The 16,059-nt window shown below is 34.7% G+C and overlaps 1 protein-coding gene across 2 annotated transcripts in view; it reads right to left on the reverse strand.

Annotated features, from left to right (window-relative positions):
- Nucleotides 1-16,059, reverse strand: part of LOC128547918 (transcription cofactor vestigial-like protein 4) — a 35,404-nt gene that overhangs the window by 11,753 nt on the left and 7,592 nt on the right. The window contains exon 1 of one of the 2 annotated variants that reach the window (XM_053521805.1): nt 6,567-7,203. The exons of the other annotated variant lie outside the window; for it this stretch is intronic. Within the exon in view, the coding sequence (XP_053377780.1) occupies nt 6,567-6,855 (289 nt within the window). The 5' untranslated portion in view covers nt 6,856-7,203. Of the gene's footprint in view, nt 1-6,566; nt 7,204-16,059 lie in introns of those variants that run through there. 2 annotated transcript variants of the gene reach the window in all.

Below are 16,059 nucleotides of genomic sequence, written 5' to 3' on the forward strand. Positions count from 1 at the left end.
CAACCACTACTAAAAAATGTTGACCACAGATATTTTTTTTGCATGCCAGAAAGACAGATTATATTAAATGGATTACAAATAATAATATACATAGTTTTTCTTGTTAACCTATATCAATGAAATATGCTAATTACCATTGGACTCAAGAGTAAGATAAGAGGGCCAAGATGGCCCTAGGTCGCTCACCTGAGTAACACACCATAACAGTGTAAACATCTTTTACCTAGTGATTTCATGGAGACAAATATTCTGACCAATTTTCATTAAGATTGGCCTCTAGAGTGTAAACAAGCATTTTCTTTGTTTTGACCTAGTGACCTAGTTTTTTACCCCACATGACCAAGATTAGAACATGTCCAAAATTTCATGAAAACAAACATTCTGACAAAGTTTCAGGAAGATTGGAGCAAAAAGAGTGGCCTCTAGAGTGTGTACAAGCTTTTCCTTTGATTTGACCTAGCGACCTAGTTTTTGACCCCACATGACCCAGATTTAAAATCATCCAAGACTTCATGATAACAAGTTTTATGAAGATAGAATCAAAAATGCGCCCCCCTAGGGTGTCAACAAGCTTATTCTTTGATTTTACCTGGTGACCTAGTTTTTGACCCCACATTACCCGGATAAAAATTCAGATAAAAATTCATACAATATTTCATGCAGACAAACATTCTGACTAAGTTTCATGCACATCAAATAAACAAGCTTTTCCTTTGATTTGACTGGGTGACCTAGTTTTTGACCCCACATGGCCCAGTTTCGAGTCTGGCCTAGGAAACATCAAGATAAACATTCTGACCAAGTTTCCTGAAGATAAGGTCATAAATGTGGCCTCAAGAATGTTAACAAGCTTTTCCTTTGATCTGACTGGGTGACCTAGTTTTTGACCCCATATGATCTAGTTTTGAACTTGGCCTAGAAATCATCAAGATAAATATTCTGACCAAGTTTCATGAAGATAGGGTCATAAATGTGGCCTCTAGGGTGTTAACAAGCTTTTCCTTTGATTTGACTGGGTGACCTAGTTTTTAACCCTATATGACCCAGTTTTGAACTTGGCCTAGAAGTCATCAAGATAAATATTCTGACCAAGTTTCATGAAGATAGGGTCATAAATGTGGCCTCTAGGGTGTTAACAAGCTTTTCCTTTGATTTGACCTGATGACCTAGTTTTTGACCCGACATGACCCAGTTTCGATCCAGGCCTAGAGATCATCAAGATAATCATTCTTTGTAAGTTTGTATCAAATCAAAGCATAAATGAAACCTCTATATGGCTGAAAGGGCCAAAATAGAAAATTTTGCCCCTTTCAGTGGCAGTAACTCTAGAATTCATGAAGGAATCTAGCCAGTTTTCAAAAGGAACCAAGATCTTATTGTGACTTAAGTTGTGTGTAAGTCTGATTAAAATCAAATATAAAATGTCACTTCTATCGTGTTCAGTAGGTAAAAATTAACAAATTTTTGCTCTTTAAGGGGTTAATCAGGGGCCGTAACTCCGGAACCTATGAATGGATCTGACAGATTCGTCATGGAATCCAAGAGTTATTGCTATTAAAGATATTTTGCAAGTTTGTATCAAACCAAACTATAAATGAAGTCTCTATATGGCTGCAAAAGCCAAAATAGCAAATTTTGGCCCTTTAATGGGCCATAACTCTCGAACCCATGATGGGATTTGGCCAGTTTTGAAAAGAACCGAGATATTATGCCAATAAAAGTTGTGTGCAAGTTTTATTAAAGTTGATTGCAAAATGTGGTCTCTATCGTGTTCACAAGCCAAAAATAGCAAATGTTGGCCCTTTAAAGGGCCATAACTCTGGAACCCATAAAGTAATCTGGCCGGTTTTCGAAAGGACCCCAGATATTATGCCAATACAAGTTGTGTGCAAGTTTTATTAAAATTGATGCAAAATGTGGTCTCTATCGTGTTCACAAGAAATTGTAAATGGACAACGGACAAAATGTGATCACAAAAGCTCACCCTGTCACTAGACAGGTGAGCTAAAAATGTACTGGGCTGCCGCAAATTAACAAAGGGCATTAACTTCTCTTCAAACATTTCTCTCCATATATAAACCATCATAAAAAAAGTTCACTTTTTCCTTAAACAAACGAAAAGTTTGACATCTGATCTTCAATCTGTTACTGGACTGATGACGGGAAATTTAACCTTTACCTGCTAAATTTCTATAATGAACTTGTCCATCTTTCAGTTTGGACAGTACCATTAACTGTTAAAAGTGGTGAATAATGAAAAAGATACTGACTGAATGGCAAACAGTGCAGATCATGATCAGACTGCACAGATGTTCAGGCTGATCATGATCTACAATGGTTGCAAAGGCAGGTTAAAATGCCCAACAAACCAATTTTGAAACAGAAAAATGGTCAAAGATGTGATAAATGAAATTGTAAATTTTGATTTGTCTAAAGTAACTTACAAGATTACCTTTTGTCATGTAAATCGATTTATCATCAAGTAGTTAAGAACTTACAGTTTCAAAGGAAACAATGGTCAATTAAAGATAAAGTTACCATATTGGAATATGCGTACAATTTTATTTTATCAACGGATATCTTCCAAATTTGTCCGCTATCTTTCAAGTATGTATTGACGCAAATGGATATCTATTGTTAATAATCAAAAGTTTTTAAAGTGTTCTTCCAATAATGAGAATATGGTAATCTACCGTATTTATCTTAATGAGTAGCCAGATTCTCTACTAAAATAGTCTAGGTAAAAAAAAAATAATAGGAGTTACAATAAATTTTTTAGAAGAAAGCCAATTTTAAATGCTTGCGATCATAAAACAATTACTGGTGATATCAGTTTATTTCATTTAGCCACAACAAATAGTCCTGTCAATAATTAAAGTACGATTTCACAATCTGTTCATAATCAATACTGCTTTTTTAGACTTATGACATAGATATCAACTTTTATTTAGGCAACTGTGAAATTTTAAGGGAGCTTGTTTCAGCAGTTTAAAATGGAAAAATGCATTATCGCTCTTGCATCTGCAAATTCCCAAAGCCATCCTGCTCATATTACTGTGTTTTTTCACTAGACCCAAGAAAGACTAGATACCAGTGTTACTTATGGTGGACATAGGTCAGGGCCATAGTAATATTCATTATTGTTCAATTTAAAGGTATGATTTAAACACAACTAATTTTTCTTAGCTTTTTGGGTATAATAACTATAAATTATTATTTAGATAAAGGTGGGTAAACTTTAGGTGGAGTTATTAAGTTACAATAGGAACATATGTAATGCACAGACACACCCATGTTTTACATTCATTTTTATCTCAACAGGCTATCATATTATCATACATATTATCTCTTATATAACTTTAAAGCTGGCCTTTTCACTTAATATCATTTATGCACATTTTTTATTCAAACAGGAGTTTTACAAAAAGACAAAGTAAAAATTGTAACCAATCAAATATTCTTGACCAATCATCAGGGCCATTATTCATGGCAGACATATTCTTGACCAATCAGCAGGGCCATTATTCCTATATCAAAGGCAGACAATCAGAAAAACTGAATTCAATACTCTTATCCTATCAGCAGGACCATTATCTATATATGGAAGGGAGGTAATGAGAAATACTGCATTCATTACTATAATCAGCAGGGTCATTGTTCATATAACAAAGGGCTATAATCAGATATATACTGAATTCATTACTATTGTCTAATAGTATTCATGTATCAAAGGGAGGTAATCAGAGATACTGAATTCATTACTACTGTTAATATTCATGTATCAAAGGGAGGTAATTGCAGATAGTGAATTCATTACTACTGTTAATATTCATGTATCAAAGGGAGGTAATTGTAGATATTGAATTCATTACTATTGTTAATATTCATGTATCAAACGGAGGTAATCAGAGATACTGAATTCATAACTACTGTTAATATTCATGTATCAAAGGGAGGTAATTAGATATACTGAATTTATTACTAATGTCTAATAATAGTCATGTATCAAAGGGAGGTAATCAGAGATACTGAATTCATCACTACTGTTAATATTCATGTATCAAAGGGAGGTAAACAGATATACTGAATTCATTACTACTGTTAATATTCACATATCAAAGGGAGGTAATCAGATATACTGAATTCATTACTACTGGATATATTCATGTATCAAAGGGAGGTTATCAGAGATACTGAATTCATTACTACTGTCAATATTCATGTATCAAAGGGAGGTAATCAGAGATACTGAATTCATTACTGGTGTCTAACATTCATGTATCAAAGGGAGGTAATCAGAGATACTGAATTCATTACTACTGTTAATATTCATGTATCAAAGGGAGGTAATTGCAGATAGTAAATTCATTACTACTGTTAATATTCATGTATCAAAGGGAGGCAATTGTAGATATTGAATTCATTACTATTGTTAATATTCATGTATCAAACGGAGGTAATCAGAGATACTGAATTCATTACTACTGTTAATATTCATGTATCAAAGGGAGGTAATTAGATATACTGAATTTATTACTAATGTCTAATAATAGTCATGTATCAAAGGGAGGTAATCAGAGATACTGAATTCATCACTACTGTTAATATTCATGTATCAAAGGGAGGTAAACAGATATACTGAATTCATTACTACTGTTAATATTCACATATCAAAGGGAGGTAATCAGATATACTGAATTCATTACTACTGGATATATTCATGTATCAAAGGGAGGTTATCAGAGATACTAAATTCATTACTACTGTCAATATTCATGTATCAAAGGGAGGTAATCAGAGATACTGAATTCATTACTGGTGTCTAACATTCATGTATCAAAGGGAGGTAATCAGAGATACTGAATTCATTACTACTGACCATCAGCGGAACCATTATTCATACATCAAAGGAATCAGGCACAAGAACCACAAGAAATATTTCAGTTTTAAGTTAAAAACTGCCTTGCTAAGAAATAAACATTTTTAAAATCTAAAAACATACAATTTAATTTTAGAATGAGTATATACATGTATTATAATTGCATCAACAAGTAATGTCTATTTTACCTACATAACAAAAGCATTCATGTCTATCCATTTATAACTTATATTATAATACATGTATATTATGACAGAAAACTACTCATGATCATGAATACTGGAACTACATTATATTTCATAATTCTTCTCTCCATTCACATACTTTCATCAATTAACAAATCAAGAAAAATGTAGATAACGAAATGTATACAGACTTTAAGGGCACTTTACTAATATTCTTTAGTAATAATCTAAAAGGCCTTAACATTGGGAAAAATGTTCCTTAACATGCAGGGAGATAATCAATTAAAATACAGCTAAATTCTAAGAAGAATTTCAGAAAGTTCATTTTTTACATTTTATTATATATACAAACTCCTTTCTGAGGAACAGAGTTTAAGTATGCCACTGGCTAGGATATTGACTGTAATAAAATTGCTTTACAATAAAATATACATCTTCTCTTTCTGAATTTACTGTACATTATCCACAGACTAAACAATATCTCTGATTTAGCAGATTCTTCTATCTAAAGAAAACTTAGCAAACCTTAACTAACAGCTTTCCACTTAAAAGCAGTGATGTAAAATCTAGCGATTCAACTTTTAGTCACACTAACGTACATTTGTATTTGGAATGAATGTGTAACACAGTTCTAAGACTGTCAACCAAAATATGAAATGAGGGAAGTCACATAGTAAATTTTATACTTAAACATAGTTTTAATTACAGATGAACCTTCCTTAGCTGCCTCCTGTATTAAGCAGGCAGTCAGCCGACTTTCCAAAAATGACTTTTTGTGTCTTAAGCAGCCAGATTGTGTTGGCGGCTTTAATACAGGTTTGACTGTCTTGTCTATTTATAACTATAAAAGCAACTTTATTACTTCTTATTATTCATTCAATGCAAATGACATAATTATAACCAAATAATATAAATATGATTAATTCTGCCACTCTATTATGACGTTTGATTTATCATCCATTTAAAATTTTATGAAACTGTGAATCTGACAGCTGAAATGTTTGTTTTCTGCTATGTTTGAACTCTTAGCAACAGTAATCGTCGATTAATAATCGAGTATCTTTAATATACATGTAACTGTATACAGCAACGAAAGTGACACCAATAACTATCTCCATATTCATAGACATACAATTATATTCATGAAAATTCAATATATATTGATTTTTATCAATCTGTTTCAAAAATCTAATTTTTACAAAAATTAATTGTTATATTTAATATATATAATATTTACCACATGTACAAGAAGCTTGAAGTGAATCTATTTTAAACTACAAACATGTCCAACCTGTCTGCAGAACTTTTAAAAAATTCTATGAAAGCAACTGGATGCTAAAAAGGAAACTTCTTTTATGCCCTTTTCTATATTTTGCTTATTCGTCCCTGGACATGTGTACATGTACATGCACCTACATCATCTCTATACATTCAGATTTTCATAATGACCCATTTAAAAGCAACAAAAAAAAATGAAAAAAAAAAGATGAAAGAATAATCACCTGCTTTTAAGTACCAAGACGACCACAAATATGGATTACTTGATGAGTAATCATAAAGTTCCGAAAGAAAGTGTGACCTTGACAGTGCACAAGGGCAGTTGGGTATCGTGCACCAAGATACAGTTGGCCCAGGTGGCGGAGGGTGCCATAGCGGTAGCAATGGCACTGTCGGCAAACTTACACCACTACTAAAGCTATATCCTCCAAAGCCTGACCTTAAATCACTAAGCCTGGGCTCCAATAGAGACATTGTCCGCCTGCCCTCAATATTTGTATCCAAATTCAACATGAGACACTCTTAAATAAACACACGCCCGTAATCAAAACTTTGCTTTACAATCCAAGCCTTTGTAAGTTTATACCATTGAAAAATCTCAAAATGACAAAATAAATGCAAATTCATCAATTTTAACTATCTCGTATTTTTAAAATTTCATTTGACAAGTTTTCACTTTAAGTTTCGTTCATAAAATATAAGCTATGTAAAAGATCCAATTCATTCAAATCATGCTATCTGTCTATCCGATAGAATACTTCAGGTGAATAATATAAACACTTCGCTTCAGGTAACGTAAACTAGACTGTACACCAGCTAGATAAAACTGTAAATTGGTTCAAACCACAGCTATATCTTCACTATGAACATGAGTGTGAGAACTTGACTAATGTAAAGCAATTTGATAGGTCAACTGTGACCTTATACCAAAAGGACATGTTGTAAGCTCATTTTGGATTGGCCAAAATTGTCAAAATGAACTAGTGTCTGTTAAACTGAACGCACTTATTGCCGCTAATTAAATTGTAAACAGAGTAATGATTTCTTCAATGATTTAAACACATCTTCAGTACACTTTGAAACGCCTTGTTAATACATATTGAAATTCAATTTTTTAAAGCGAAATGCACTTGCTTTTATATGCTTGTTATAATTAGGTAGAGGGCAAGTATTTCATACACTCAAAATGCGTGCATTTTTACATCCACCCAAAACATTTTTGCAGTTTTTCGATTTTAGTCAAAACACTTGTCTGAAAAATGCATTCTTTTGCAGTAATAAAAAACCCCTTAATTTTACTACAACATTTTAATAAAGCATGACAAATTTAAATCTGCATGAAAACCGAGAGTGAAATATGATTTTCTTTTCTTAGCACTTGTATTCAAGATGACATGACTATCACATGATCTTAATCACTTGACAATATTAATGTTTATAACCTTTCTTTTGAAATGCTACAAATACACAAAAGGTGACTTCCTCTCTTCATTGAATAGGAAATAGACGTTTCCTAATTTTTTTGTAGATGGTCGACTTGAGATCCTGTCTGGTTTTAATACTCAGACTGTTGGCAAATAGGCGCCTAAAAATAATTTCTAAGTCTGCCTGAATGCTATTTAAACAAATGGTCATCATCACATCATTTTTTTACTTTAAGGACATTAAGGACGATACTGTAAAATTAGTTAGTTTTGTGGGTATAGAGTTTTCTGGATCTGACAAAAATAGCTTTTTTTGCAGATGGCAACATTGTGATGAATATTTTCTGTGGCTTTGTGACATAGACCTTTTGCGGATAGGATTATTTTAATACTTTAGCAGACTTTTTTATATTTCTTTAGATGCCAGGTCTCCTTCAGATAGTTCTGTATTTTAACGTCTAGCACTTTTGCCATTTTTGTAGATTTTGTCACAGTGTCTGAAATCATTCTTATTTGTGTATACTAGTAAACATGTATGATATATTAAAATTTAATTTCATTGTTTCTATAAAAGGTCATCCCAAGTTCCTCGTGTCCCCTTAGGACACTGACGTGCTATTTCTGAAGAAGCTTTTGCTCCATATATATAACTTGGAGACAACGACTATGGTCATGACCTTCAGTTCCTTTTTTGTATCCTTATGACATAGACTTTGCTGTTTCGATCTGCTTACTGTTACCTTAAGTTCATATTTTCTTTGTCTATAGGTCATAACAGTGTTACTTTAATACTTTTAATGTATTAGTAGACGGTTATAACGTCTTTAGATTTGCAGGTATCTGCTATTTTTGTAGTGGTCACCTGGAGTACATTTCTGTGTCTTTAGGTGTCTGATGGTTTTTTTTCATGGTATTTGATGAATGACCATGATAAAACATGGTAGACCATCAAAAACCGTGGTGACCATGGTCATTCATGGTCATTAATCCGCCTGGGTCTGTTTATCAACCTTGCTATTGCCTTTGCTATTCCAAAAGGTGTTGATACTTAAGTTCATTACTCTGTCTAAGAACATCTATAAGACTTTTCTTTGTAGACAGAAAGCATTTGCCTTGCCAAGAGATAAAATGCGCAACCACTTTATTGGTACAGCGTTGCACTTTTCAACAGTCTCTGAACAGGGCGGGCACAAAAGTAAAAGAACTTTTATCAAATTTCTAAGAATATGCACCACAATCATGATTGCAACTTGCAGCTCTGTTATGATGAGTATTCCTGTATAATTCTCAGCAGGCACATCCTATACAAAGATAAACAATCTATGACTGTGCAATCTAGTTTTGCAACCTGCTGATTATACGGAAACATTTGGCCTCGGGGTAATATTTTTCTTAGTCACATTTCCTGTGATCTTTATCCTAATCATTAAATAAAAAAAGATAGTCATTCATAAAAATGCTTTAAAAAGCATCTCTCTAAAATATTGTTCACGCCTCTGCTCCAATATATATATCTATCTACCTCGTTTTATTGAGAAGAAAATTTGCTTATCCCCTACCAAATCTTACTTAAAAGATACACATGTTTATCCAAGGCAAATACTTTACATTCACATTAAAATAAAATCTTGAGAATTGGGCAACTGCTTTGAATTTAAACATTTCAAATAAAAGACTTCTCATTATCTCCCTTTTCTGCTGTAACCTCATTCAAAAAAAAGGAAGAAATACTTTTCCATCAAACCAGGAATAATGTAGTATCTATTTATGTCCCTGACCAACTAATTCAAATTCAGTTACTTGTAAAAGCTGCATGTATTTTTGTGTAACGTCAAATAACATGAGCCTATGGGATGAACATAATATGCCTACTTTGATTGTCTGTAACCACAGAATTTAGCCAATGAAATCCACAAAACTTGTTTATGAACTACTTTTTGAAACAGACCGGGACCAAGGAAACTCATGCCTGACCCTGAATGCACTTTAGGAGTGTGTCAAACCAACACACCCACTTCCACTGCTGCAACTGTCAATCTGCTCCAATAAAAGTAGGCCTATGTTTTAAAATGAATACGACAGTAAACACTGTGGTTGAACACAAAGGAAATAATAAACAGAGGCAGATATAAGCATTTACGTAATAAGGTACGATGACAACAGACAGCTAAGCACTTCTTTCGAATTAAGCTTTTTTCCTGCCTACCGCATGAAGGAATATATTACGTCAGTATGAGATACTTTATTTTGTGCCGTCAATCATCCTGGAATTCTAACCCCACCAAGAATATGGAAAGTCAATTATCAAAGCAAACTCGCAGGTGAGCAATTGTTCTGAGATGAAAAAACAGTCATTTCAGAGGCATTGCTAGCATATTTTAATTCTTTATACATTCTTTATGCATTCTTTATGTGTCAAAAGCTTGTTCCCCAGTGGAATGGTAATGGTATCAAAATGAATTTATGTGATTTCTTCACGTCACTGAAATCATTTCAAATAAAGCTAAATTTGTATATAAATTTGTGCTTATAGATTTCATTGGCTTTAATGAGTCCTTCAACATATTTCAGTTCTAGGTAGCACCTAACAGCCAGTTAGCTTCACTTCAAGTAAATTTGTACCTCACAACTTCCCAGCATGATTAAGAAGTGAGGGCAAATGACTTCAGATACATAATTTTGTCAAATCATCATGTAAAACAATTGCCTCACTGGCAATAGGATCAACCTCGCAATATTTTGTTTTCTAGTGTTATGTGGTATCGAGGCCCAGATCCAGAAATATCCGACTGGGGGCACCAGTCTAGACCAAAGACGTCACCTCCGAGGCACATTATTAAGCGCCGAGAGCGGGTAGATATGGGAGTGGGGTCTTCTGCCCGTGATAGTGGGGTCAGGGGGGTCTCCCCCTGGATATGTTTCAAATACAGGTATTAAATGGTGGCGTCAGGGGCATTTACTTGGTACTCCCCTCATTTTAGGGGGAATTTTATTTAAATACAGGTGTGAAATGGTGACCTCTTGTGAATTTTTAGGTCTAAATTTTTAGGTAATGGATGGGGCACCCCTGTTGATGGAGGGGGCTCAGGGGGCAGTTCAAGCAGTTTGCTGCCTACAGATAGTAACAGAGCTAAAAAACAGGCAGTTCAAGAAATTTGCCACCTACAGGTTGTAACAGAACTAACCATACAGCAAGTTCAAGCAGTCTGCTAACTACAGTTGGTAACAGAGCTAACAAACAAGCAGCTCAAGCAATTTGCCACCTACAGATTGTAACAGAACTAACAAACAGGCAGTTCAAGCAATTAGCTACCTACAGATAGTAAGAGCTAAAAAACAGGCAGTTCAAGAAATTTGCCACCTACAGGTTGTAAAAGAACTAACCATACAGCAAGTTCAAGCAGTTTGCTAACTACAGTTGGTAACAGAGCTAACAAACAAGCAGCTCAAGCAATTTGCAACCTACAGATTGTAACAGAACTAACAAACAGGCAGTTCAAGCAATTAGCTACCTACAGATTGAAACAAAACTAACCAGACAGGCAGTTCAAGCAGTTTGCTACCTACATATAGTAACAGAGCTAACAAATAGCTCAAGCAATTTGCTACCTACAGGTAGTAACCGAGCTACCAAACAGGCAGTTTGCTACCTAGAGATTGCAACAGAACTAATCTGACAGGCAGTTCAAGCAGTTTGCTACCTACTGTACAGCTGGTAACAGAACTACCAAACAGGCAGTTCAAGCAATTAGCTACCTACAGATTGTAACAGAGCTAATAAACAGGCAGTTCAAGCAATTAGCTACCTACAGATTGTAACAGAACTAATCAGACAGCAAGTTCAAGAAGTTTGCTACCTACAGTTGGTAACAGAGCTAAGAAACAGGCAGCTCAAGCAATTTGCTACCTACAGATTGTAACAGAACAAACAAACAGGCAGTTAAAACAGTTTGCTACCTACAGATTGTAACAGAGCTAAGAAACAGGCAGTCAAGCAATTTGCTACCTACAGATTGTAACAGAACAAACAAACAGGCAGTTTAAACAGTTTGCTACCTACAGATTGTAACAGAACTAACCAGACAGGCAGTTTGCTACCTACATAAAAATTTGTAACAGAGCTAACCAACAGGCAGCTCAAGCAGTTTGCTACCTACAGATTGTAACAGAACTAACCAGACAGGCAGTTCAAGCAGTTTGCTACCTACAGATAGTAAAGAGCTAACAAACAGGCAGCTCAAGCAATTTGCTACAGTACCTACAGGTAGTATCAGAGCTAACAAACATGCAGTTTGCTACCTACAGGTTGTAACAGAGCTAACCAGACATGCCGTTCAAGCAGTTGGCTACCTACAAATTGTAACAGAGCTAACCAGACAGGCAGTTCATGCAGTTGGCTACCTACAAATTGTAACAGAGCTAACCAACAGGCAGTTAAAGCAGCCTGCTACCTACAAATTGTAACAGAGCTAACCAACAGGCAGTTCAAGCAATTTGCTACCTACAGATTGTTACAAAACTAACCAGACAGGCAGTTCAAGCAGTTTGCTTCCTACAGATAGAAACAGAGCTAACAATCAGGCAGCTCAAGCAATTGCTACTTACAGGTAGTAACAGAGCTAACAAACAGGAAGTTTCTTATCTGCAGATTGTAACAGAACTAACCAGACAGGCAGTTCAAGCAGTTTGCTACCTACTGTTGGTAACAAACAGGCAGCTCAAGCAATTTGCTACCGACAGGTAATAACAGAGCTAACAAACAGGCAGTTTGCTACCTACAGATTGAAACAGAACTAACCAGACAGGCCGTTCAAGCAGTTTCCTACCTACAGTTAGTAACAGAGCTAACAAACAGGCAGCTCAAGCAATTGCTACTTACAGGTAGTAACAGAGCTAACAAACAGGAAGTTTGCTATCTACAGATTGTAACAGAACTAACCAGACAGGCAGTTCAAGCAGTTTGCTACCTACTGTTGGTAACAAACAGGCAGCTCAAGCAATTTGCTACCGACAGGTAATACCAGAGCTAACAAACAGGCAGTTTGCTACCTACAGATTGTAACAGAACTAACCAGACAGGCCGTTCAAGCAGTTTGCTACCTACAGTTAGTAACAGAGCTAACAAACAGGCAGCTCAAGCAATTTGCTACCTACAGGTAGTAACAGAGCTAACCAGACAGGATGTTCAAGCAGTTTGCTACCTACAGTTGGTAACAGAGCTAACAACAGGCAGTTCAAGCAATCTGCTACCTACAGGTAGTAACAGAGCTAACCAGACAGGAAGTTCAAGCAGTTTGCTACCTACAGTTGGTAACAGAGCTAACAAACAGGCAGCTCAAGCAATTTGCTACCTACAGGTTGTAACAGAGCTGACCAGACAGGCAGTTCAAGCAGATTGCTACCTACAGATTGTAACAGAGCTAACAAACAGGCAGTTCAAGCAGTTTGCTACCTAAAGATTGTAACAGAACTAACCAGACAGGCAGTTCAAGCAGATTGCTACCTACAGATTGTAACAGAACTAACCAGACAGGCAGTTCAAGCAGTTTGCTACCTAAAGATTGTAACAGAACTAACCAGATAGGCAGTGCAAACAGATTGCTACCTACAGATTGTAACAGAGCTAATGTGACAACTCACAGTTCAAACAATTTGCTACCTACAAACATTGTAAAAGAGCTAACAAACAGGCAGTTCAAGCAGTTTGCTACCTACAGATTGTAACAGAGCTTACCAACAGGCAGTTCAAGCACTTTGCTACCTAAAGATTGTAACAAGCAATAAGTTACTGACAAACTGTAACAAAGCTAACCAAACAGGCAGTTTAAGCAGTTTGCAACATACAAACTGTATAAATGTTAATCAGACAGACAGTTCAAACAATAAGTTACTTACAAACTGTAACAGAGCTAACCAAACAGGTATTTCAAACAGTTTGCAACTTACAAACTGCAGCAGAGCTAATTGCACAATCCATTCAAGCACTGAATTACCTAATACTGTTACAGAGCTTACCAGACTGGCACTTCATGAAGTCTGATTGCTACAGAGTTTCTATTTCACAAACTGAACAACTTTCATTCTCAAGGTCACATACTATTTGAGACACATGCTATGCATGCAACTTTTGAGCCATTAAGGCATATTTTTGACTTTAAGTCATGGGCCATAACTGGTTTGGCTGAGTCAAATGCCAAGTGTACCTATTTTTGACTGTTTATAAGGACAATAAAATTTAATCTAGTCAACCTAAGTGAAATCCCAAACAAAACCCCAGGTGCACAAAATAAAGGAAGACTATATCACTCAATTTTATCAGTATATTACAACAGGCTTTTTTCAAAATATAGTATGAAGCCAACAAGATATTAGTCCTTTTTCATTATGTTTTTAATAATTTCTGGTATTGTAATCTTGACGTAGCAGCTCAAATAATCGTCTGGGAGAAGGAAAGGAAACTACTTTGATCTTAATTTGAATGACATGAGACATTATCTTCTAAACTACAGATATGCATTGAATCTGAGGTGATTTCGTGCAAAAGACATCGGAACTGATTATTTATAATTTCATTAATTATAATCAAAGTAAGAATATGTATTGGGTGCATTATAACGTGGTACGCATAATATGAACTCCATAACTCGATGCTTACATGATCTTGTGTCGTGTGGTTTATTTCATATGTAAATACGTGAAGATGTATCAATAATTTTGTCATCGTAATTCCAAATTTGATTTTTTTTCAAACCAAATATATACTTACTGCATATGAAAATTTGTTTTGTTTTTTATCACAGGTCTGTTACTACAAGGGCTATTGTTTGCGTATTTCATATTACACTTACATCTAAAACATTTTATTCACATAAATTTGAATTTGTCCTGAATTGTTTTCTTTGTGTGGTAAATCAGAATTCAAGAGCAGTACAAACTGACATTTCCTACTTTTTCAGTACGCTCATTTTTTTAAAGCTGGACCTGAGTACCAGACCTTTGAATATTTGCACTTGCAATGCACCTAATTTTCCATAACAAATTGCATCCAATCAAAGGAGCTTATGTCGTATATCTTATTAATCCAGCTTCAGAATTTTTGCATAAATCTGACGAGTTCAAATTGTCATAATTTATGAAAATAAGCAAATAACATTTCCTAATCCAGCTTCATAATTTCTGCAAGAATTTGGCTGATTAAAATTAATAGTCAAAATTTATGAAAATAAGCAAAATAACATTTCCTTATTCAGCTTCAAAATTTCTGCATAAATTTGGTGTTATTACAATGTAGCATAAGCAAAGTAGTATCTTAAGCAGTAAACTGTTTCTTTGAAGAAAGATCAAATTTAATCTTTTTATACTGTGTTCACACTAGCAGAACGGTTTTATTTTTATTAGGCACTAATTGGCTATAATTGGTATTTGACATTCAAAACCCATCAAAATATAATCTAGTTTGCGTCCACACTAGGCAAAGAAATGTGGTTTAAATATATACATGCAATGTTGGAAGTTAACAAATATCTTGCAATAAGCAAAAAAGGTTACAAAGAATTGAGGCTAACAGAAACAAGAAGGGGTCATCAATATTTATTTCTGTGTTCAGCTAAGAATTTCTGTTCATTCCATCTATTGTCCATTTTGAGCGTCAGCACGATTCCATATATCGCAATTTAATGCTTTTGTTCCAACAACAGTCCAATTACTTTTGCCAGCCACAGCATCAATTGTTTGATACAAAAGAGAAACACATGGTATTCTTCCTCCAAAAGGTAAGACCTGTGGATTTGGGATTGTAAAACCAGTTATAACCCACATTTGCATTCACATTTGTAAAATAATGTAGCATTACTTTTTAATGTAGTATTAAAACCACCCAAGGTAGTTTTAATGCTACATTACAGAAACCACTTGACCTTTACAAAATTCACATTTTACACCACATATAGTGTGGACGTAAACAAGTTTAAAAAATAAACCCAAGTTAATGTAGGATTAAAAACGTAGTCTGAACACGGTATTATTATTATGTGTATGTGGCATTATACCCTAAAGATTTTAAAGGGAATGAGATGGGGACATTACTTGAACAAAATTTATCCAAAATATGGGGCCATTACTCAACAATATTAATAACCTCAGGGGATATACTGCATATATTTATCCGGCCCCTCCCATGGGTTACAGAGGACAGAACTGGTTAGTTATAAATACTAATTATATTAATTAGTGTATTTGATGGTTTTCCAAACATTATAATAAAGAATGCAAAAGTGAAAATATTCTTGTGATT

The sequence above is a fragment of the Mercenaria mercenaria genome, chromosome 13, assembly GCF_021730395.1.
Source record: "Mercenaria mercenaria strain notata chromosome 13, MADL_Memer_1, whole genome shotgun sequence".
Taxonomy (NCBI): Eukaryota; Metazoa; Mollusca; class Bivalvia; order Venerida; family Veneridae; genus Mercenaria; species Mercenaria mercenaria.